General features: G+C 38.2%; 1 protein-coding gene across 1 annotated transcript in view; it reads right to left on the bottom strand.

Annotated features, from left to right (window-relative positions):
- Positions 1 to 2,985: 2,985 nt before the first annotated feature.
- The window catches only part of LOC143037348 (carotenoid isomerooxygenase-like), an 82,224-nt gene continuing 60,131 nt past the window's right edge, over positions 2,986 to 25,078 (bottom strand). Inside the window, exons 5-11 of the mRNA XM_076205489.1 lie at positions 21,497 to 21,650; positions 14,534 to 14,739; positions 13,584 to 13,763; positions 9,375 to 9,476; positions 8,133 to 8,312; positions 4,942 to 5,040; positions 2,986 to 4,746 (exon numbers count right to left, since the gene is read on the bottom strand). Coding sequence (XP_076061604.1) covers positions 4,576 to 4,746; positions 4,942 to 5,040; positions 8,133 to 8,312; positions 9,375 to 9,476; positions 13,584 to 13,763; positions 14,534 to 14,739; positions 21,497 to 21,650 — 1,092 coding nt within the window. The 3' untranslated portion in view covers positions 2,986 to 4,575. The remainder of the gene's footprint in view (positions 4,747 to 4,941; positions 5,041 to 8,132; positions 8,313 to 9,374; positions 9,477 to 13,583; positions 13,764 to 14,533; positions 14,740 to 21,496; positions 21,651 to 25,078) is intronic.

Raw genomic sequence — 25,078 nt, 5'->3', positions numbered from 1 at the left:
TGCATCATAAAATATGAAGTCACTGCTGTATTACTCATTCTCGATCTTTCACTCTGAGTAATAATAAACACAGAAAACATGATCAAACCAGTTCTCAGAATTGGGGGGGTGTCACTCAGCTACAACTATAGAATAAATATAACCAAGACACCAACACCAGCTTCCTTGTATTTCCCCCTCCCAATGACACCTATATAGGTGTCATCATATCAAAGAGATTAATGGGTCCTTGACAGACTTGAAAACATATTTGTTTACCTGTTCTTAAGACTATATCTTTATTCAAGGTACTAATCGCTAAAATGTCTACCTTGTTCTTGTGTGTTTGATAAATCCATGAGTCAAATTTCAAACCTTTTATTCTAATTGATTCTGAGATGGTTAAAATTTTGGAGTCTACAGTGACTCTTTTCAACTCCATTTTTACATTGTTAATTGCTCTGGAGAGCAGTATTGTCAACTCTATTACACCACCTTCCACAATTAGCAAAGCTTTATTTGGAGTTGAATTCCGATTAATTTCTGGGATTTCCTTAATATCTGAGTTGTGTTCACTATGAGTGTCTTTTCCTTTTGTGTTAAAGTTAACTGTTCTTGAATAGACTGCTCTATCCCACTAATATCCAATCTAGCATTGTTATCTTCCCCATCTATCTCAATAGGTTCTCTTATCACAGATACTGGCTCTAAATCTGGTTGATCTAAAATGGAATTAGCTGCGATTTTATTAAGATTCCTAACTCAGCCGGACATATGATCATGCCCTCTTTCCTCATTGTTGCAAATCCTATAAAAAAAATCTCCTGGGAAGACAGATTCTTCTACCACTATCACAGGAATGTGCAAGTGCTCATTTTTATACAAAACATTTAGCTCAGTCTTACCTAATGTTTTTAACAGACTTCCTGCTACTCATTACAATGAGTAATGGATTGGTTCCAAGAGTTTCATTTCCCATTTTAATTGCTTTAACACTTTACTACAGATCCTGTATCCATAAATATTTGAATAGGTCTATTGAATAATCTACCTGCAATGATGGGTCCTACAGAAGTCCTTCCAACTGTTATATATATATATATATATATTATATATATATATATATATATATATATATATATATATATATATATATATATAAAAAGAAAAAACAATCTCTTGTGTTGTTCTCTTTCTCATCACTGTCCAGTACACTATAATGTCTGTTTGTCACTCTAGGGTTGGCTCTGTAGTGTTGTTTTATTTACTGTCTGGGATTTTTCCTCTTGTTTCTGGGTGAATACGAAAAAAATGGCATTCCTCTATAATCCTGTGTTCTATGTCCCACTCTGTTGTGATACAAACAGAAAGGTGAGTTTCTATAATGATACTCATCTTTCTGTTGTTGCATTCCTAATATCATGACATATGGACTAATTGCTCTACTTTCTTGATAACCTTGTAAAATAAAATCTATCTCTCCTAAGTGCATTGTTTCTTTAAGATTTAAGATTCCTGTATAGCTTTTATGCAGTCGTTTTGTCACTGATGATACTAATAGTGCAAATGCTATTAACTTAGTAGCCTGAGAAAATTTGAACTTGTCATTAGATCTACTTTCTATCCAATCTGAATCCTTCAACATAGAAATCATGTCCCTAAGACATTGTCTATTTTTGCTCAATATTCTGTTTCATTTGTTTTTGTTGTCTTTATCAGTCTAACCATAGATCTGATGTGATCCTGATCACACTTTGATTTAAAGTGTTCAATGAATGATTTGTAGTTTTCATGTGTTGATATTTTCCATTTGCTGGAAATTTATTATAAGCCTAGCCCTACCCTTCTCAGGATCTACATTCTATCTTAATGTCTCTATATTTTGCCTCTCATCTATTATGTTCTTTTGTCATTATTAGTGTAACAGTTATGTTAATGAATATATTTACCCCTATTGTATTTTCTTCACCCAAAAACTTTGGGACACTTGACACCAAGGTAATAACTTCATGACGGAGAACATCCGTGGCTGTCCTAATTCGCTTTTCTATCACAATTATTTATAATTATAATGCATGTGATTTTTTGCCTTTGTTGATAATGTCAATTTGAATTGACTCCTTTTTTCAACTTGCAGTCATCCCTCAGCACATACAGGTGCGCACCTCAGCAACACATCATCCTTGTCCTTGTAGTCTTCCCTTTCCTTCACTAGCTCCTTCTCATGGGGATTTGCATGCACTACATGGTCCCGTATGTTGATTGGAGTTCATGAGTAATTGCGTTTTCTTTGCAGGTGTAGTATCTTGTTTTGTTTCTTGGCAGACATTAGGTGCAATTAATGCTTGCTTACACAATTATCTTTATGTGTAAGCATGTATCGTCACACTAAATTCTTTAGGTGTAGTCTTCTTTAGTTGCATTGAGTGCTTCTGAGAGACATTTAGTTGCATACATTGAGTGCTTCTCTTCAGAGAAGTTTAGTTGCATGTGTTGAGTGGTTCTCTTCAGAGATGTTTAGTTGTGTGCATTAAGTGCTTCTCTTTGGAGACAATTAAGTTGTGTGCATTCTTTACCTCTCTGCTGCCATTGTAGTTGCCATTGTTGGCCCTCACTTATTGATATGGTGACTCACTTCTTTTAATTATTATTTTCTGTCAAGTAGAAACAAATTCTAGAGTCTTCTATATCTTTCTTCTGTTTAGTCTGGAGACACAATGCTCTCTCTCCGAGGTTCTTCTAAGGAATCCCATGAGAGTACATATATAAGATCCTATAAGAACTTTGCAGTGATGTAATCATTTCCTTAGTCCAATGATCTTTAACTTCATATTTAAGATCCTCCCCAAAGGGCATGATCTTACATTCGTGAACCAATTGAATTTTCTCTTCCTCCACCCTTCCACCAATCAGATCCTTTGTTTCAAGCCTTTACAGCAATATTGTTTACTTAGAATAATCTCGAGTCTCTGCATAATTCTCATTTAGGTTACAAAAAAAAAGTAATTTCAGCAATATGTAAATATATATTTTGAAGCTCCCGAGCACAGCTATTTCATTACCTATACAAAGCTGACTCATGCAGTTCGTTTGGGCTATTATTTACAAACAACCTACTTATAAAATGCAACAACCTGTCTTCTACCCCTCTTTCTACTCTTTTTCTACCAGCCTCTTACAAAGAATATAGATTAAGTTGGAACTATAGGCTACATGAATTTGAGGCCAGGTATAATACAACATTATAGAATAGGAGATAGGACCCGACGAGCCATGCCCCTTTCCTGTATACTACAATTAGGTAAAGACCACAGAAAATTATAAATATGTAATAAACTAACTCAAATCACCTTACCATGTGTAGTAGAATGCATAAATACGGTACTTGATTTCCACAAAAATCTATGTGGGTATTTATATTCCAGAAATTTAATCCTAAATATAGGTACGCCTTGTAATAAAAGTCCAAACATTTATTATCCAGCCTATCTTAGGCCCTGCCTAGGGTAGATATTAGGAATTTGTCTGTTTTTACTGTAATAAGAGGTGTGCTTCAGTCTTAAAGATATACACTCATCAGTCAGAATAACTCCTATAATTGTAGGCTGTGATTGGCCAGATATGATTACTGTAAGCTATATAATAGAAGTTTATATAATTTCAGTAGAGACTACTGTAGTGACGTGATGCATCCTACGACCCGTCACACACTAATCAAAGAAATCTTCCAAGTTCCTGTAGTTGGCAAGCGTAGTTCGCAAGGGTGTCCCTGCCAGCCAGCAGTCAGCCAATCAGGAACTTGGAAAGCTCCTCATGTTCCCGCCAGCCTCCTTTAAAAGGTCGGCGTTTCACTGAGATGGACAGAACAGTAACGACCCGCACACACAACATCTCCTCGTCCAATCTTCAAGCCGTCCCATCGAGCCTCGCCGTCATCATCTGCTACTGCCTCGCTGACGTTAGGGTCCACGTCCAGCTACAACCATAAACTCCACTAAGCTGTGGGCTTAGTCCGAGCTTCACCTATATTTCTCATGTGACACTTCTAGTGTCGCACCTTGTGGCTAATTACCAAAAGAAAGAGATTAGATATTTTGTGTTGATTTTCATTTGTCCTGCCGTTGTTCCGAACTAAAACTACTACACTACTGTAAATAAAGCATTTGTTCAAGAAGTCACAATCAGCCATAAAGGAATTAAATTTATAGGTTCTTTCTCAAAGTAACACCAGATCCTGTTATTCAAATTCTTTTTATTTATAGAATAATCAGAAGTACATTACCTTAAAACTAAAGGTAAAATATAGATTTGATCGTTGTAAACTTGGAATATAATCTGTATGACGTGTATACTGATGTATTTCAGCCAATGATGTGATAAACAGTAATTTATTTTAAAGATTTCCACACAATAACTTTTGGTATGTTGTACTGTCTCTTATCTTGCATATAAATTCTAAATATGAACCAATAAAATACAATGGCCTTTCCTGTATAGGCTGCTGAATAAAGATTTACAATAAATCTGTAACATTTATCATGAAATCTAAAGCAAGTACGAGCAATATTTGTTATAAGCTTATGCTTATGCAATGTCTTATGCTGGAATAAAAATACCATGTAGGGCACGGGATGCATCGCTTGGGAGGCTGAAAGTAGACCGATATATTTCTGTCATGTCGGCAGCATTAAGGATGACCAGCATTGTTTCATTACGTCGAGCTCCTCCAAATAGTCCAGGAACCAAAACAACACCATCATCCTCAGCCTATAAGATAATAGTAATTGTTAGGAGAGAATCACTTTATTCATGAAAGTCTTTGTACTATAGGTTCTGGCAACTAACCAAACAATTTTATTTTGGTTGAGGGAAAACATCTTGATTCCCTAAAGGGTGAATAAAAAATGAATTGCATAAATTTTCCCCTTCTTACAAACATGCCAATTTTTATACCAAACTTACCACTGCGCCTGGCCGTGGGACAAAATGGGCTTCTGCAGAGAAGAAGTTTTCTTCCTGCCATGTCATGACATTTCCGGATTCCATATCCACTTTGCCTACCTGTTCAAGTGACACAAGAAAAGAATTAATAACAATGATACTTCAGGTGACACTATTCTTAGTATTTTTTGTCTACAATACCCAGCACACCTCTCCTTAGTGACAACATACTGAAAAACTGGAGTGATAAGGGTGGTTAAGTACCAATTTGTGGAGGTTAGCAGAACAGAGGAATATATACTTTTTTATTCACCTAATTGTATTTATCTACTTCTAGTTCACAGGAAAGAAGCAATGCTCATAGGATTCTATCTCCTACTCTCTAGTTTATCATACTTGGCTTCAAACTCATGTACAGTTCCAGCTTAGTCTACCGGTATATCCTTAATTTCTAATTATCATATTCAGATTTGAGTTCATGTATTCTTCCGGCTAGAACTCTATCCCCTAAGCTATTCCATACATCCTTTAGACATGTAGCCTTCCTTAATTTGTTCTCATGACTTCTTAGATCCCTCCTGTCCTTAATCAAGAGATTTCTTCTGTCAACCTAGTCTATCCCCTATAGCAACCTGAATACTGTAATCATATCACCTCTTTCTCTTCGATTTTTCTAAGTTGGCTGACCCAGTACTATGAATCTTTCCTCATGTGGTTCATCTGTCAGGCTGGGGACCAGTTTGGTTGCTGCCCTTTGTATCTCTTTGTATTCTTTCGATCTTGCTCATACCCTTCACTCCATGTGGGGACTATACCACTGGCATATTCTAGTCTTGGACAGATCAGGGTTCCGATAACCCTACCAAGTATCACTATACACTAGATAATCGAGGTAAGTTACACAACTAGGAATGTCCTCAGTAATATTATTCATCAACCATTGGAAAATGGCAGGGACGTTGGTGATACCAAAGGGCATAACCTTACACTGGTAAGTCTTCCCCAATGCAGTGAAACATGAGATAGACTGGGAACTGGGTGTCATGGGCACTTGCCAATAACCATGGAGCAGATCTAGTTTAATTATGAAATGTGACCCGCCCCCTCTACTTTATACAGACGCTCCTCTACTTACGTTCATTCATTTTACGTTTTTTCAATTTTACATTTGAACTGACTAAAAAAAAAAAAAATTGTAAAAAAAAATTTTTGAGTGAATTTTTTAGTTTAGCGTGCTCTCCGTAGTACGAGACGTTCAAACGATACTTACGCATGACACTGCATCCATTGTTTACATGGCACAAACAACAGACTGAACGTGCCTTGCTTCCTCCTCCTTCTCCTCTACCATCTCACTTTATGTTGCTTGAATTTAATTTATTTGAAATTAATGTTATTATTTTACAATGTTATGTTTATAATTAATGATTTAGGGGTGTTTTATAAGATACGGTAATAGAATTTATGGATGTATAGTACAGTATGAACGGTCATACATTACTGGAATGTACAGTAACAACTTACGTTCACTTTCACGTTACGTTCGGCCGTTCGGAACATAACTAAAACGTAAGTTGAGGAGCATCTGTACTCCTCTAATCTAGGCAAGGGATATGAGTCCCTATTGGTTACCACATTCACGTGTCTAAAATTGACGCAAAACACATAAGTACCATCGGGTTTCAAAAGTAATATCATTGGTAAAAAGCATATTCATCAGAAACTTGTGTGTGTGTATATATATATATATATATATATATATATATATATATATATATATATATATATGTCCGACACCAGTCCAACAGTATCATCCCCCAATATGTCATCAAAGTAGGAGTCCATGCCCATCTTAATCATTTCAGTCTTCTCCAATACTGTCTTCAGGATTCTTGTCATTATCCTCGGAGCTGAGCACAGCCCATATCCCAGTCTGGTCAAGCAATACGTTTTACCTTTATATTTTATTAGTTGGTATTTCCATAGCTTCTTCGCCACGTGAATTTGTAGGTAAGCCACCCATAGATCTACAATCATGAATGTCCCCCTCAAAAATTTGGTGCCATTTGCATAGGGTCTCGTTATATACGTCCACAAAATCATTGCCAGTATGACACCTCACAAACTGGTTCAGCTCTCGGAAATCCAACACTGGTCATATTTTGTTATTAGTTGGCTGCACCACTGCCATTAGCGGCAAGATTCCATCCTCCACTGGCTCCTCCCAGGGACTAAAAATTCCCTCATCAATCCACCACTATACTTTGACATCAAAGTCATCCCTCACCCCCACTATGAGAATCTGTTCATAGCAGTTGACTTTGTTCTTGATAAAATTCTATCAAGTTCACCTCCTTTTGTTTGTGGGACAGGTATTTTAATAAATTTTGTAGACCAGTGTATTGAAAAAAAATGATGAGAAGAGTGACAAACGAGGATGACTGTATTCTGTTGTAGAATATCTAGAAAGAGGTGACATGATTATAGTATTCAGGTTGTAAAGTAAATAGACAACATTTAGAGAAGAAATCTCTTGGTTAAGGACAAGAGGGCTTTAAGAGGTCATGGGAACAAATTAAGAAAGACTACATTTCTAATGAATATTAAGAAAAACAGTTTTCCACATTGCTGTATACTGTAAATACTTAGAATAGCTTAGAAGGTGATATAGCCCAAGCTAGAACAATACATGAATTCAAATCTAAATATAATGGGCGGGAAACATGGACGACCCGCCATCCATGAGGAGCTAAGATGAAAGGTAGGAAAGGGTGGTGGATGGAAGTGGAATGGGTGGGAGTGAAATGGATGAAAGTGGGCACATGCCTTCTGACTTGGCTACCTCTCTTCTAAGGGAGGTATATGGTATATACCTTTGATATATACTTTAATATATAGATAGAAAATTTATTATATAAACCACTTCAGAACGGTATATAATCTTGATGCTATGCATGATAAATTGGAGAATAGGATACTACAATTAAATGAATTAATATAGATATACAATATTCATATTTCCATGTACCATCAGATCTTATTTTTTAGGATTAAGCAAGAGACCTCTCTGGTCCTAAACTTCCTCCTTAAAAGGAACTGTTTAATGTGACATAAAGTATTTTAAGTAGTACAGCCTTAGATTGAGTTGTAATAGTATGTATGTGTGTATGAACTGTATATATGTCTGTACATATGTACCTACATATACATACCTTTCCACAGTTCTCTTTGAAGGCTCCCTCTGCACCCCAGTAGTAGCGGTAAGGTTGTCCAGATTTACTTGGATTGATGGTTGGATTTTCATATACTGTGTTGCAGATGGTTTCAGGTTTGAGAAGAACTACACCATCCTTCTGACGAAGTGCCGTGGCTTTACTACCTGGAAGTGTTACCTGTAGAAAGCAATAGATGTCCTTTAATAAAATATATAAAATAGTTTATGATAATGACCATGAAAATATGATGTTTCTACCCAATAATGGTTGCAATTACCTTTATTTTCCATTATTTCAACCAACCTTTATGTTCTAAGCTTTCTTAAAATATGTCTTTTTACTTCCTTTTTTCACTTATCTATATGTATTCTCTGGTGACTTGTACAATGAGGTAGTCCTGATTCAAGTATTTTCCCTTAGCCTTTTTAACTATTCATTTTTCTCTCTTTCCCCACCCTTTCCTCTCTCTCTCTCTCTCTCTCTCTCTCTCTCTCTCTCTCTCTCTCTCTCTCTCTCTCTCTCTCTCTCTCTCTCTCTCTCTCTCTCTCTCTCTCTCTCTCTCTCTCTCCCTCTCTCTATACCTGTTCCTATTCTTTTGAAACCTCCTCAACTTGGAGTGGGAAAAATAAAGTATTACAATAAAACTTGTTCATTCATATACTAAGGAAGTTCATGAGATAAAGGCAGGAACTCTGACTCTTTGACGTGCTTTACCAAAATCTAAAAAAAATAAATCACTGTTAATAAGGGGATATGATTCTATTTTTGTATGTACTACCTCTCTTCCTTATATGTACAGGGGCCTCAAGTGTTTTGCCTTTACTGCTTGACCACACAGTCTTGGGAATGACAACTTCTTACTGAAAGACAATACACTGCTGCATCCAGATCCCCTGATATCCATCCCTCTGAATCCTCTCTCTCCTAAAAGGACAGAGTCCACTTGACCAGACTGTGGTGTGGCTACTATCCAGCACTTCTAAATTACCAGAAGAGGCTGGATGACCACATCGCAGATAACTCTCCAGGATACAACACTTCACCCCATACTATACAATACATTATGGAAGACTGCATTACACACAATCATGCAGGCCAACCAACAACACAATAAATACACTATAAAGGATTTGTGGAAAAAAAAAAAAAACGTTCCAGCCATGGCGTTCTTCAGGAAAATGGGACTACTCGGCCAGACACTAATGAACAACAACAAAAACAACAACAAAAATTACTAACCAAATTTGTGTCAGGGGATGATTCCTTCATTACATTAAGAGGTACAATAATTCTTTTCACATAGCCACCTTCGATTTCATCAGCAAGGGAGGGGCCCTTCATCTGTTGGCAAGAAAAAACAATTATTTATCATGTTGCAGAATTTTTTTATGTCAAATGGTGTGACTATGAACAATAAATCAATGAATAATTGAATAAGTAAATAACTAATTCTATAAAATAAATTACTCTGCCTTGTTGAATATGTAGAAGGAATGAATGCAAATTGAAATTGCTAAAAGCAAAAAAAGAGTTGTCAGAATACAGAGTACATCTACAGTAAGGCCGCTTCACTTAATTGGCCTCCACCCCAACTCTCTGATCCCTCTTGCAAAAAATTGAGAAGACAAGGAAAAATCCCTTCAGGCTGTGTCAGAATATCATTTGTACATAACCACACCCTACTTCCCCCATTCCCTGCCCCCTCCCATTCTTGCATCAATATCATCTATACACAGCCATTCTCCACTCATCCTTATCTCCTGCATTCTCCCTTCCTTGGTCAACAGAAATCCCCCTCCTACTCAAAGCCCCTTTCACCCGATCCATCCATCTCATCCTCGGTCATCCCCTAAAGTTCACTATATCCACCTCTGCCTTCCACACCTCTTTTACTAATATTTCTTCTCTCTTACCATATGTCCAAACCATCACAATACTCTTTCATCATCCTTATCTGCCATCTCTTTTTCCACCTGCACTCTCCTCCTCACTTCCTCAATTCTCACTCCACCCAACCTTGTAACCCCTACCATACTTCTCAGACATTTCACCTCAAACACATTTAGATTTATCCTCTCTACCTATCTTAAATTCTATGTCTTTACTCCATATAGTATCATTGGTACAATCACCCCTTCAATATTCTCCTCTTTGGATCCATTCCCAGATGCCTATTTCTCATGATGCTTTTTAATCCCCCAAGGCATTTACTTGCTTTTCTCAACCTACAATTTACTTCCACCTACACTCCTCCCTTTCCTGAGACATGAAACACCAAGTACCTAAAATCTATCATTTCCACCAGCCTCTCTTCATTAAGATTTACTTCCAACTCTCTATCAACCTCTGATTTTGTACATCTCATCACCTTACTTTTAACCACATATACTTTCAACTTTCTCCTATTGCATACCTTCCCAACCTCCATCACTATCAATCTCATCTCTGACCCTGCCACAAGTGCAATGTCATCAGCAAACAACAACTGGCTCACCTCCCACTTTTTTCCATTTTCTTTAACCACCCTATCTATGTATAGTACATTGAACAGCTATGGTGACATGACACATCCTTGATGCAGCCTCACCTTTACCTCAAACCACTCGTTCTCTCCATTTCCAATTCTAACACAGGCTTTACTACTCTCGTATAAAATAATGACTGCTCTTAACAGCTTTCCCTCTATTCCAAATATCTGCAAAACCTCCCACAGTGCCTTCCTGTCTACAATATCATAGGCCTTTTCCAAATCCATGAAAGCCCCCCAAGGAAAAAAATATTCTTACCTTTTGTTAAAGCTTTCTTACATATCTGCCTTATCACAGAAATCTGATCCACGCAACCCTTACCTTACCTAAACTCAAATTGATCCTCACCAATGACTCCCTCTGGTCCTCTCCTAATCCTCTCAATTAGAACCATTCCATAAGTTTTTCCCACTACACTCAACAAACTTATCCCTCTAAAACTACTAGTCGTATTTGTCTGATTTTCCTTTGCAAAAATGAATTATATGGTCCTCCAGCACTCTACTCTTCCTTAGACACACAGTAAACAACCTCACTTGGCAGTTCACTATTACTGTACCTCCCTCCTTCAGACACTCCACATGACACCCATCTAACCCAGGTGGCTTACCTTCTCTCATAATTTTCAAAACTACTTGTACAGTACTTCATCTTTTCTTATTTATCCTCCATTTTCTTCTCCCATCACTCATTTTCTTGGCACTTCCCACTGCTATCACTGATCTCTCCCTATCCTCCTCCACATTTAACAATTCTCTAAATTGCTCTGTCCATCTTACCCTAACTGCCTACTCTTCCATTAACATCTGTCCATGTGACCTTTTTACCATTTCTTCTTTACTTGACTCCCCTCCCCTTACTCTCTTAACTTCCTTCCCAAACATCTTTCTATTACACTCAAATTTTCTGTCATACTCCTCCCCCATTTCACATCTACTCTCCTTTTTGTCCCCTTTATCTTATGTTTTGCTTTTTTTTTTTTTTTTTACCTCTCATATGTTTCTCTCATCCTACTTTGCAATCAGTCCCTGAATGCTAACTTCTTCTCTTTTACTACCTTCTTCACTCCATCATCCCACCACCCACTACTCTTCCTTCTATTCCCTCCCATTCTCATCATTCCACATACCATCTTTGCAAACCTACTCACTCACTCCTTGAAACACCACTATTCATCTTCCACTACTACTTCTACTCTACCCTTCACCAACTCCCACACTTCATGCTCCTTTTCTCTCTAATTTAAAAAGTTTACTCTAAGCACTTCTCTACCTTCCACCCTTTTCCTCTTTCTCCACATATCCTCCATTCTCAATTTACCTTCCACCAAAAAATGATCTGATATTCCCCAATCTCTCCCCTAAAAACATGGCCATCAAAAAATCTTCCTAATTTTATTTTAATACCATTACTTCATTCATTAATACAATCCAAATCACCTTTCTACCCACCAACCTCTCCAATGTGTACTTATGTTTGATTTTTTTTTTAAACTGTGTTAGCTATCACTCTCTTTATAAACACAACTTCACCATCAGTCCTCCACTCCTTCTATTGGTTCATCCCTACTCTAGCACTGAGATCTCCCAATATTCCTCCCAAAACTCTCTAAGCACTCACTTAAATCTATCCAAAAAGCCTCTCTTTCCTTTACAGTCTTCTCACTACCAGGCCCATATGCATTTACAAAAACCCACATCTCCCCTTCTACTCCTCTACACTTTATCTTATCTCCTCACTTACTAGTAGAGCCACCCCTTCTCTCCCTCCTCCTTTTCTTACTCTCAACATCCTCCTCATTACACTACCAAACTCAAAATCCCTCCTTTCTTTTAACTTAGTTTCACTTCATGCCAATATATCTACCTCCCTTCTCAAAAACATACTGCCTATCTCTTCCCTTTTGCTTTTATATGTACCACACCCATACACAATAAAAGACCCAAATTTTAGGGTTCTGTTATGAAATCTCCTCCCATATTTCTTGTGCCTTGACTTCACATAGGATGGGGTTACAGGGAGCAGGATACCTAGTCCCATAACTCCATCCCATTTTAACCTTTTTCTATGACCTGCAGGGGATACACAGTGGCAGAATTCTTTCTTCCCTGTATCACAGGGGAAAGACGAGGAAAACAGAAATATATAGTCAAAGAGGTGGTACAAGACAGTTTTAAGAGGGAACAGCATAATGGAAGGACAGTCGCAGTACAATAAGAAAGAATCATTTCTCTATGAGTAAGGATTTTTTCTAACATAGGCAAAATGATGTGCGGCTCTAATCCACAAGTGCACTCCAAATCGCCTGGTGCACAATAACATGCAGCCAGTACCCCAATACTTCACCTAGCCCAAGAAAAAAAATTGCTTAGACAGACTCATACCATTAGCAGAAGTGTTAATGGTTTTTGTGCTGATTGAAATCTAAAGGAGTGAATTGTTCCCATGCTCTTTATAGTCAGTAATACTTAGTAATTAGCCAAAATTAGAAACAATAAACTATAAAAATCAGGCAATATACGGTGAGAGCACTGAGCATGAAGTTATATATTTTTTAATTTAGAAAAGAAAGATATACAAAAATTTGTATCCGTCATCCAGGTAAGGGATATTGATAACCTGTATTTGTATTAATCAAATGTGGCTGTAACATAAACACGCGGACTACATGTAGCCTTTCCAGCCCGTCATGTTGTCAATATAACAAAATTTGCGTAAATGTAAAAATGTATTTTTATACCCTGTTAATTAGTCTTATGCACGAGTGCAACTTAAACATACAGGCCGTATGCAGTTTTCCAGTTATATTGTCAATATAACAATAATGTGTTGGTGTAGAACATATTTTCATATGGACATGGATGACATCGATAGGGTTCAGCTAGGGCACCTAACAGCCCAGCTCCACCATAATACCTACCCGGATTTTTTCGATGAATAGGGCGTGTAGAAGGTTGGGTTTGTCGTAGCCACAAATATCAATCACAACCTGATCATTCATCTCATATGTATTTATGATGTGCAAGTAGAAGAAAGGCTCACATTTCACCTTTGTCTTGACCTCCTTTCCAGTTGATCTTTCGATCAGATGAATTTTAACCTGCAATTAGGAGGGATGGTCATATTATTGTGCAACACCAGATAAGAAGCAGAAAAAGTAATTAGTACTGGCTGTATTTGAGTAATACAGGTTGCCATATTACCAAAAGAGAACGGTTAACTATTATGATTTATTTTTCTGCCTACTATAGTAACCATAATGTAATGTAAGCTTACAGAACAGTTACACAGACTCTTATATCTCTCCAATTTAGGTGTCCCGTATTCCAGTTTTCAAAATCTGGTCACCATGGATAGAGACTACGTTCTGGACATCTGCCCTTCCCTATTCGGATGCCTAGCGTCCGTTTCATCATAGCAAAAAGCTCCCGGTTCTTCACTTTCGTGATTTCGTGACGTCACGCGCAGAAAAAAGGACGCACTCGTGGTTATAAGGTGCTCTGTCTTCTGTGTTATGGTTGCATCTAGTGTCAGTATTGTTTTAATGCTGAATGGTCTACTGAATACAAGCACATCAGTGTAATTCTTACCTTATTTGGAAGATATTTTTCTGTGGGGTTCATGTCTGGGAGTGATGGTGGAAAAATGAGTTCAGTGGTCTGTTTTATTTCTTATTTATTTATTCATTTTTTATTGATCTGAGTATGAAAGTGTTTTTGTGTAAATGTATTGTGTAGAAAAGGCAGGAGGTTGTTCCATATGTCTGAGTAGTTTGTTACTGTTTTTTATATATATTACTACAAGTAGGTAAATGCAAGTAGGTAAAAACTAGGCAAGAACTAACCATGAACAACAACCTTTCCCACTTACCAATTTATTCTCCATCCATTCCATGCCGCCAATGAAAGGCTTTTCTCTTATTGTGTTAGCCACCATGGCTTTTACATCGATGGTGAGGGGCTGCTCGAGGAGGACGACATAGTTGGGGGTCACGCCAAAGGTGTGCATGTGGCAGGGGTTGAACTTCCAGCGAGCATCCACCGACCCAATCTTCTGCGGCTTGGCAAAGACGGTACCTGAACGAAGAAAAATAGCAGGGTCAAAAGGCATCCAAGAGTGCAGAAGAGGATACCATATATGGAAGTCATGATATAGATAAAGGAAAGACTATTGACACTTGATGATGACTTTTCTCAGTAGATGGAGAGGTAATGAAGAAAACTGAAGAGAGCATAATCAACCACTAGTGCTAGTTTCCACACAAATAAAGGAAATAGATAACATCAAACTGATAAAATGAGTAGAAAATAGATCTATCCCCAGCCAAGGAAACAGACCATATAAGGAAAGATTAGAAGCAATGGACTTATCATCACTAAAAAGAAAAATATATAAATGGTGATATGATTGCAATTTTCAGGTCTATGAAAGAATGGATAAAACTGACAGGAATGAATCTGTAGAAAGAGCAAGCAGAAAATCTTAGAAGTAACCAGACCACTGACCATACCATGGAACAAACATGGGGAACCTAGATAACCAGGCAATGGCATCCATAAATGGATCTATAAAGCCAGCCATCAAGAAGTCCTCAGCCAAAACCTACATCTCCTAAATGATATCCTCAACAGTCCTTCCTTAACCTTGTACAACAATGATGTCATTATGAAAGCCCTTAATAAGATGTATGATGTCAGTAAGAATTCACAAGTGTCAATACTAGAAATTATGGCCAAACAGCACAGACAAGCAAAGATTCAGAACCTGGACAAAACAGGTGTAAAGGCCGCACTTTAGAAGTTCAAAACTGGATGCAAAATTTTAAACCCCTTCACAGTAGGAAAACTAAGGAATTGCTAATACTCAGTGGCTAATCCCTCCACAGATACAGTTCAGGTGTACACAAAGAGAGATTAAAGAAGGAACTCAACAAAGAATTAGTACCCTAATGGGGCCCGCCGTTACTCGGTAGGTAACGCGCACGTCTGGTAACTGCGTGGGGATTTCGGCGTTTGTTTGAATCCTAGTCGCGGCACAGAGGCTAGGAAGGGCATCCACTCTGCTCACCTCGAACCTGAGGTGACTTGGACATCACTGTGTGATACATCAGCTTCCTCTGGGTATCGGTCCTAGAGTGGCACACCGTTGACACTGTCTCCTGCATTCATATATGAACTGTTCTAGACAATCTACAAGGTTGAGGTTCGAGCGGGCACCAAGCCCTGCAAAACCATGAAAAAGTACCCTATTTACGGGGGTAGAGGACGCACACCTCGCATAAGACGAGGGCATTGTGTGGAAAAAACAATGTGTTCTATCATAGATCTGTTGAAAGATATTTTGAAATAGCTTTGTAGGTGAAAATGTATGATTCTGTGAATGTAGATATAACAGTGAATCAATATACTAAAGTATGAAATAATCTATTGTAACTTTGCATTAACCTTTCAGCTGTTCTTATTTTCTTCGAGTCCTTACTATTTTTCCGATTGCTCGTGGACCAAAATACTGAGCAGCTGCTCTATTGCTGTGCTCCTTTACGCAAATCCAGTTTGCCATTTCATCTGGACCATGCGATTTTCTAACATCGAAATTACTCAAGTGATTCATTATTTCTTTCCTTGTTACTTCTATCTCTTTCATAGGGGGGACTTTCTCCCACTCGACATCTCTAAGTTGTATGTTCTTCCTCGTAAATACTGATTTGAAATGTTTGTTCATAATTTCTGCCATTTCTATTTTCTCTGTGTACTCAACTCCTCCTTGTCGTAGTTTCACTAATTCTTGTTTGTTTGTTCAGTTTGTCGTTTACAAATCTATAAAATAGTTTTGGTTTATCTTTACATTTTTCTATGACATCCTTTTCGTATTTTCTCTTTTCTTCTCTGCACACTTGTACATATTCATTTCTATAACTAGTATTCATTTTCCATTTTTCAGGTCTTTTGTCTTTCCTCCATTTTATATTTTAACATTTTCTCTTTTAACTCCCTACATCTTTTGTTGTACCAACATTTTACATATCCTTTTTCTTGTTTTTGTCTTGGAACATACTTTCCCACTCCTTTATATATATATATATATATATATATATATATATATATATATATATATATATATATATATATATATATATATATATATAATGTCAAATTTTTCAGTTCTCATCTACTGTTGTTTCCTCCTTGTGTATCCTTTCCCAATCTGGTTCTTGAAAAATTCATCTTATTTTATAAAGAAAAAAAAAAAATCATACATCAATCTTCCCTTTCTATAATGTTCGTTTTTTCCCATGTATTTTTCCTCATTCGGTTGCAGTTCAACTAATGTATGGTCACTTTTACTTAATGGTGTCTTATATTCAATCTTGTCGACTATTTCAGGTTCTGATGTGATTATTAAATCCAGTCTCGATGGATCTTCCTCATTTATATACCTAGTATTCTCTTGTATCCATTGTGTCATTGTATGTCCTATAATCATATCAGGTAGTATATTTCCCCATAGGTCGTCTCCATCTTTCGCTGTCATCTCTTCCCAGCAGATTTCTTTACAATTAAAGTCACCCATTATAACTACTCTTCCTCTATCTTCCATTATTTTATTTAGTGTTATCCTTGTGTCTTCTAACATATTTTTGTGTTCTCTCTCTTCCCACGAAACCGTTTCAGGAGCCACATAATTTACCACAAACTTCCTGTTCTTCCCATCCCTGTCCTCTATTTCCATCATAATCATTTCCACTCTATTCTTTCCATATGTAACATTCCTCACATTTATATCCTTCTTAGTCAGGAACATAACTCCACCACCTTGTTTTACTTCTCTGTTTCTAATCTAATAATTATATGCGCCATGTCCTACACTGTTGGGTGGTAATGGACCTTTCAATTTTGTCTCAACAATTCCCTTTTTTTTTCACGAAAGTGGCAGTTACCGACAAGATTGACGAGTTAAACACTATATGAGGACTGAGCCTTTATTTGTACGACGTTTCGCTTATTACAGCTTTTTTCAAGTACAAGTTGAGATATATATGCTTGAGATTAGATAAAGGGAAAGGAGGGAACGGGGAGAGAAAAGAAGAAGAGGGGGGGGGGGAGGAATAGGAGGGGAGGAGGAGGAGAAGGGGTGGATGGCATACAAGTGTTCCATCCCCCCTTCTCCTCCTCCTCCTCCTCCTCCTCCTCCTCCCCCTTCTTCTTTTCTCTCCTCGTTCCCTCCTTTCCCCTTATTTAATCTCAAGCATATGTATCTCAACTTGTACTTGAAAAAGCTGTAATAAGCGAAACGTCGTACAAATAAAGGCTCCGTCCTCATATGGTGTTTAACTCGTCAATTCCCATTATGTCCGGTTCCTTTTCCACCAGGTAGTCATTCAGTTCATTCAAGCCTGTTACTAATCCATCTATATCTGTGAAGGAAACTTTTAATTTTCTGTTACCTCCATCCTGTTTTCTGTTTCCCTTCTGTTTTTCTCTGCTATGAACCATTTCCTCACTTTCATATCCACTATCATTTTGATTCTTCTATTTCTTTATTTAGGTTTTGGTTCTCCTCCTTTAGTTCTTCCAATTTATCAACTCTTTGTGTAATCAGTGTAAGTTGACTAAACCTAACCGCCCATGATTCGTTCATTTTTGTTAGTTTTTTCTCTAGACCTGCTAATCAGGGGAGGTTCTCATTCCTCCCTCATCAAATCCATAGAAATAACTATTTCCACCTTATATTGCGCTGCTCTTATCTATATTTCTGATTTTAATGCCTTTACTGATTTCTTCGACTTTACTGATTTCTTCTGCACATCTCTTGTTTACATTCCTTCTGACGAGTATCTTACGGGAAGGGGAGCTACGCTCTTGGTATCCCGTCTCTGTATCTCGCCATATCTAATTTGCTCTTAAATTCGTGTATCGTTTTTGCACACACTATTGTTTCGTCTGGTATGTTCCATACATCCACCGCTCTGAACCCTGTGTGATTCACCACGGTCTTGGATCACGTGTTGGACTCGTGATCGACAGATATTTCCCCTGCGGAAGAGAGCTCAGAGCTCATATATAATCAATCTATGGGTAATGCGGTGACCTTACACGCACACACACCAAACTCCCCGACCACGAGAGTTGGATAAGCTTCTAAAGGCGGGTGTTTGGTGGTTGTGGAGGAAGAGAGGAGAGTATATTTGGGTGACATAAGATTTTGGGTGTTGTTTTGATGTTTCTTGGTGTGCGTGGGTGATCTGTCATGTAGTGCAGTAGGTGTGCTGTCTTTTGAGGCAGCGTTTGTTCTGTATAGTCTGCAGAGTTTGGTGGTGTCTCTCAATGAGGTTAGGGCCTCATGCGGGTCTCGCGTAATTCACGACTGAGTGTATTTTTATACTGTAGTGGTAGTTCCTTCGTTGCGTCCGAATGTTGTACTTGCAAGAGATTTAAGCACGTTAAGTCTAGGTGTGCATTTTTGTCTTTATGTTTGTGATGTGGTTTGAATGACAAGGATGTATCGTATATCACGCCAAGAATATTGTGCGCGCGCGCGCGTGTGTGTTTACCTAATTGTATTTTGCGGGAAGGGGAGCTATGCTCGTGGTGTCACGTCTTCATATCTCGTTTTATCTGGACTGTTTTTAAATTCGTGTATCGTTTTTACACACACCACATTTTCATTTAACTTGCTCCAAGTGTCTATTATCCTGTGGGGAAAGCTGTTCTTTTTCAGGTCTCTTCTATGATTGTCTTTTTTTTTTTCTTTTCTTTCTTTCCGTGTCCTCTTGTATCTCTACTATTCCACTTTATCAGATACTTTCTAGCAATAATTTGTATGCCTTTCATGATTCTATGAATAATTATCAAGTCTCCTCTCTCTCTTCTTTGCTCTAATGTCTGTAGCTCAAGTTTTGCCAGTCTCTCTTCATATGAATCACAATGGCAAAAGCCGACAAGACTGTGAGAATAAACACCTTGTGAGATCGAAACCTTTATTAGTACTACGTTTCGCTTGTTACAGCTTTTTCAAGTACAGACATGACACACACTCTGAGCACATATAAGCCAACAGGGAAGGAACTGGGAGAGGTTATCAGGTAGGGGTGGGTGGTAGGTGGAGGGGGAGGAGGGGGACGGGTGGGACTTGGTGGAGACAAAGGAGGACATTTCGGACAGTTTGTTGAAGTGGACTAAGGGGGACATTTCATACATTTATTTAATGCGGGTAACAGATGGATTATAGGAGGGGCGATGTTAAACATGCCTCTGTTCTGCTCAATGGTTTTGAAGCTTTGAATGGCGGCCGCTTCGAGGCATTTTCTCCTCATCCTATCTGGTTCACTAAACAGAAGTTCTGCGTTATCCCAATCCATCAGGTGGTCGTTGGTGTTCCGGTGGATAACACAGGCGTTGGTGGTGATGTTGTTCCGGGAATCGTAGCGATGCTCCCGGATCCGGGTCTTCAGGTCACGGGAAGTCTCGCCGATGTATACTTTATCACATCCAGCACAGGATATGCGGTAGACACCAGCGTTTTTTCCCCACATCTCATCCTGGCTGTCATTCCTTCTTGAAAGCTCTTTGATAGTTTCAATTTCTTTCCCTGTTTTTTTTTTTCATCCTCTTGAACTACTTCTAATATCTTGTTTACCTTTTCCTTTTCCTCTTTTACTCTTGTAGTCCTATTTGGATTATACTTCTCTTCCATCCCTAATATAATTATACATTTCTTTTTGTCCGCTAAGTCTCTTACTATATTCTCCTTTTCTTTCATCACTTTAATAACTATGTCCTTAGATTGTTCTTTCATTTGTTGTGTCACTATATCTCTAAATATAATTTTATTGTTCTCTTGGACTTTTCTCCAACCCTGTGCCTCTTTTGCTATGGACTCTCTATTCTCTTTATTATTCTTTAATTCCTCATTCTCATATTTTACTTCTTTTAACTGTCTTTTTAATTCTTCTGTTTAGTTAGGTTTTGATTCTCCTTCTTTAGTTCTTCCAGTTTATCAACTCTTTGGGTAACTAGTGTTAATTGGTTAAACCTGACCTCCCATGCTTCGTTCATTTTTTTAGTTTCTCCTCTAGATATACTAGTCGGGGGAGGTTGTCACCCCCTCCCTCATTAAATCCATAAAAGCAGTTATCTTCTCTTTCCATTGAGCTACTATTATCTATATTTCTGCTTTTGACACCTCTGCTTCCTTGTTCTTCCTCGTCTGTGTGTTCTGCACCCCTTTTGTTACACCCCTTCTAACATCCGGGGCCCATTCGTCCCCTTCTTCAATTTCTTCCATTTTCCTCAGTAATTCCTCTCTTTCTCCTTTTTCTTCTCCTTCCCACTACACAACGAGCTTTCCCCTTCCCAACTAACACAACAAAGATACTCCCTCGTTGTTGAGATCGATGAGACTTGAAGTTTTCCTAGAGTTCCAAACTTCACTGTCACTTCGACCGACGTGTGTGTGTGGGGGGGGGGCTATGTGTGTGTGTGTGTGTGTGTGTGTGTGTGTGTGTGTGTGTGTGTGTGTGTGTGTGTGTGTGTGTGTGTGTGTGTGTCTGTGAGTGTGTGTGTGCGTGTGTGTGTGCGTGTGTGTGTGTGTGTGTGTGTGTGTGTGTGTGTGTGTGTGTGTGTGTGTGTGTGTGTGTGTGTGTGCAAGGACTGTGAAAGACCAATAGATCAAACAGCACTAGGTGATAAACCCACAACCCCAAAGTGGCTAGCAATGGTTTTCAGGTCCTTCCACAGGTCTTTTTTCTAAAGGACTCATATCTGAATACTGTCCCTTTCTCCCATCCCTCATAGTGCTACCCTTCTAGACATACTGTATGGTTTATGTACTTACTCTTGCCCTCTAGGGGTTTTGCTGGAAAGGACACAACATCATATTTGGGTCCCATGGCCCCAACACCATGTATGATGCTAAACACTGTTCCATCAGGTTGGGGCACAGGATGAGGGCAGACAGAGTTGATGCTCAGTTCTTTGTGAAGGTCCACCTGCAAGAGAGAAGGAAAAGTTGTGGTAACGAAACCCAGTTAACCCTCGACATATCGAACTAGTTGGGGGAAGGATTGGATGTTATAGCTGAAAATACGTACTGTACGTGCATACGTATTTAAATTTTCCATGGCCCCGCCATCCATACCCAACCATGCGCCGCATATACCGACCTTGTTCGTTATATCAGACGAAGGGTCGGTAGGTCTAAGGTCGATATAGCCAAAATTCGATGTGATGAGATTCGGTATAGTGAGGGTTTACAGTTATTGCTGTATTAATGATTCAACATGATCTCTGATCACATGCTGAACTTGTGATTGACGACTATTACTCTCCTGAATGAGACCTCAGAGTTCATATATTACCCAACCTATAGGTAATGCTGTGACCTTACACACATACACACACACATTTGGAGAATAATAGATACACCTCCTGAAGAAGAGACAGAAGATAAATTAGGTGGAGGGTTCGTGTTTGTTGTGATAAGGGACATAAAGGTGGAAGAAGCATATTTGAGTAAAGGTAAAGCTGAAATAATTCACCTAGAAATAAATAATAAAGGGCAAAATATATACCCCTTCCCAATACAAGAGCTTGGAATGAAACTGAATATCAAATATATATAGAGAGATACAGCTATTTTCTTCGAGGAAAACATTGAACAAAGTAACAATATACTCCTTACTGGAGATTTTAATTGTGGTGAGGTCAACTAGGAAAAGCAGATTCCGGGGGGAAATACCCTGTTAAGTGTAGCAACAGAGAACACAATGACCCAGTGGGTAAAGAGAGTGACCTGGGTAAGAGGAGATTATATTCACACAAAATTAGATTTGTTATTAATCAAAGAGCCAGACGTCATCAGCTCATTGAACTACTGTATCCTATTGAATTTCAGATGGAGGATGAGGAAATAGAGCCAAGGAATAAATCACACACGCAAGGAAGACTCAATTTTAGGAAAGCAGATTATTTAGGATTGAGGAAATTCTTTGTAGAAGCAAACTGGAAGGAATTCATAGATACCACAGGGATAATGAGGAAATGGGAAATATTTCTTTAAATTTACAACTGGGGAGTGAACAAAGATGTCCCAAACACTAGTGGAAGGAAGAAGCGGAAACAGGTATGGTATAACAGGGAGAAAGAAAGTGATTTTGAAAGAGGTGTAGTAGAGAAATGCAAAGATGAACCGAAACTGATTTACAGGGTTATAAATGGTAAATTGAGGAAAAGGTAACTAATCACCAAGCTAATAGTGGATGGTGAGGTCATTGAGGAAACCTCAGCTCAAACAGAAATAATGAATGAAATTTTCCAATCGGTCTCCACAAAGATTTTTTTTTTTTTTTTTTTTTTTTGGTGAAGAAAGTGAGAGGAGCAGAAAACCAGATTTAGAAGATATAAATGTAGAGGTCATGGAAGTGGCCAATCTCTTGGGAGTTTTGGACGTGACAAAAGCTTCAGGACCAGACGGAATCCCAGACTAAATGCTTAAAAAATGTAGGGAACAACTAATGGACATGATTCACAGTCTTATTACATGTTCGTTGATAGAAGGCATTGTGTCATTTCTTTTCAAAAGGGCAAATATAGTACCAATTCACAAAGGTGGAAATAAGGAGACACCACTACATTATAGGGCACTATCACTGACCAGCACAGTTGTGAAATTATCCGAAAGGATTGTGAAAGATTGATGGGACAAATATCTTGAAAAGATGAACATTCTGACCGACAGTCAGTTTGACTTCAGATCTGGAAGGTTGTGTGTGTCGAACCTTTTACCCTTTTACTCGAGAGTGATTGATGCGTTGCAACAGAGAGAGGGTTGGGTGGACTGTGTGTACCTTGACCTAGAGAAGGGCATTTGATAGAGTCCCTCACCATCGACTTGTGTGGAAATTAGAGCACGTTGGAGGACTGAGAGGCAAACTACTTCAATGGATGAATGAATTTTTAAATGAAAGATACATGAGGGCAGTAGTGAAGGATGAGGTGTCAAGATGGAGAGTAGTAACAAGCGGAGTTCCACGAGGTTCAGTGTTTGTACCAATAATGTTTCTTGTCTGTGTCAATGACATGATAGAAGGTAAAACAAGCTATGCCAGCATGTTTGCACGTGACGTAAAAATCACGAGAAGAGTGAAAAAATGAGGAGGACAATAGACTATTGCAAAACGATCTATACACTTTTTTTTTTTTTTTTTTTTTTTTTTTTTGCTTGGAGTCAAGAATAGGAAATAAAGTTTAACACCAACAAATGAAAAATGCTGGAAATGGGCAATAGTGACAAAAGACCACCCTTTAAATATTCTTTGGAAAGTGAATCTATTACAAAAGCAAAAGAGGAGAAAGATTTGGGAGTGTTGATAGAAGACAACCTGTCACCTGACAGACATATTAGTAGGATTTTGGGAGATAAGCCACATGAGAAGAGATTGAAAACACAGGACGTGCCAACAATAAAAGATCAAAGAGAAAGGTGATATGATTACAGTGTTCAGGTCGCTAAATAAGATGGGCTACACTGACAGAGGAGAACTCTTGATTAAAGATAAAAAAGCTTTTAGAAGTTATGAGAACAAACTGAAAAATACTGCATTGTTATGCCAACAAAGGTTTCCACGCAAGAGGTATTATTATTTTTGTAGTTTCACGCAAAAAAAAAAAAAAAAAAAAAAAAAAAAAATTGTGGTTTCCGCCAAAACAAGACGGTATCGAGATTCCTTACCTAGGGAATGACGTTTAAACGGTGGAAATAATATTGGAACCAGCTATTTTTCAACATAGCTAATTTATCCTTTTTATAGTTGCTTTTAGGAGTGTACAATCATATGGATAAGATGAATTGTAGATACTTTTGAGGGTAGTAAGGAGAGTGCATGAACTGACATATAGTTGAGTGGAATTTTTCGTGCAATCGCGATTGGGGGGTGGGGGAGATGAACCGTTAATTTTGACCGACGCCACCGGCATTGATACAGGTCGTGCTTATCAGTTTTGGTTGACATGAAATATAGTAATATATTATAAAAGGATTGATACGCCCGTCCCTTGAATTACAGGGAGTAGCAATGAAAAAAGAAATTATGGAATGCCAAAATCTAGAAGATAGATTTATTTAATGTAGTTTCTTTATAGAATATCACTAAAAGAAAGGTGTTTAATTATGGGTTGGGGATATCAATCAGTTTCTCTAGATATGTATGGGGTGGAAGTGTATCATGACATGATTATTATCAAGAAATGTGTATGATTATGTATTTTCACTATGATATGTCAGGTGAGGCGGCTGTCCTTCTACTGGTAACATTGTAACACTGTACTACATGCCGCATGGTCGGATTGTCGGCGATTAAACCGGCTCCCCCTACTGGTGATTCGCCAATAAGGAGGAAAAAAGAAAACCATCAAGAAG

This window comes from Oratosquilla oratoria, chromosome 2, assembly GCF_046742065.1.
Source record: "Oratosquilla oratoria isolate Oo_2021 chromosome 2, ASM4674206v1, whole genome shotgun sequence".
In the NCBI taxonomy this organism is placed as follows: domain Eukaryota; kingdom Metazoa; phylum Arthropoda; class Malacostraca; order Stomatopoda; family Squillidae; genus Oratosquilla; species Oratosquilla oratoria.
The sequence above is the reverse complement of the archived record's forward strand: the minus strand, read 5'-3'. Positions and strand labels throughout refer to the sequence as shown.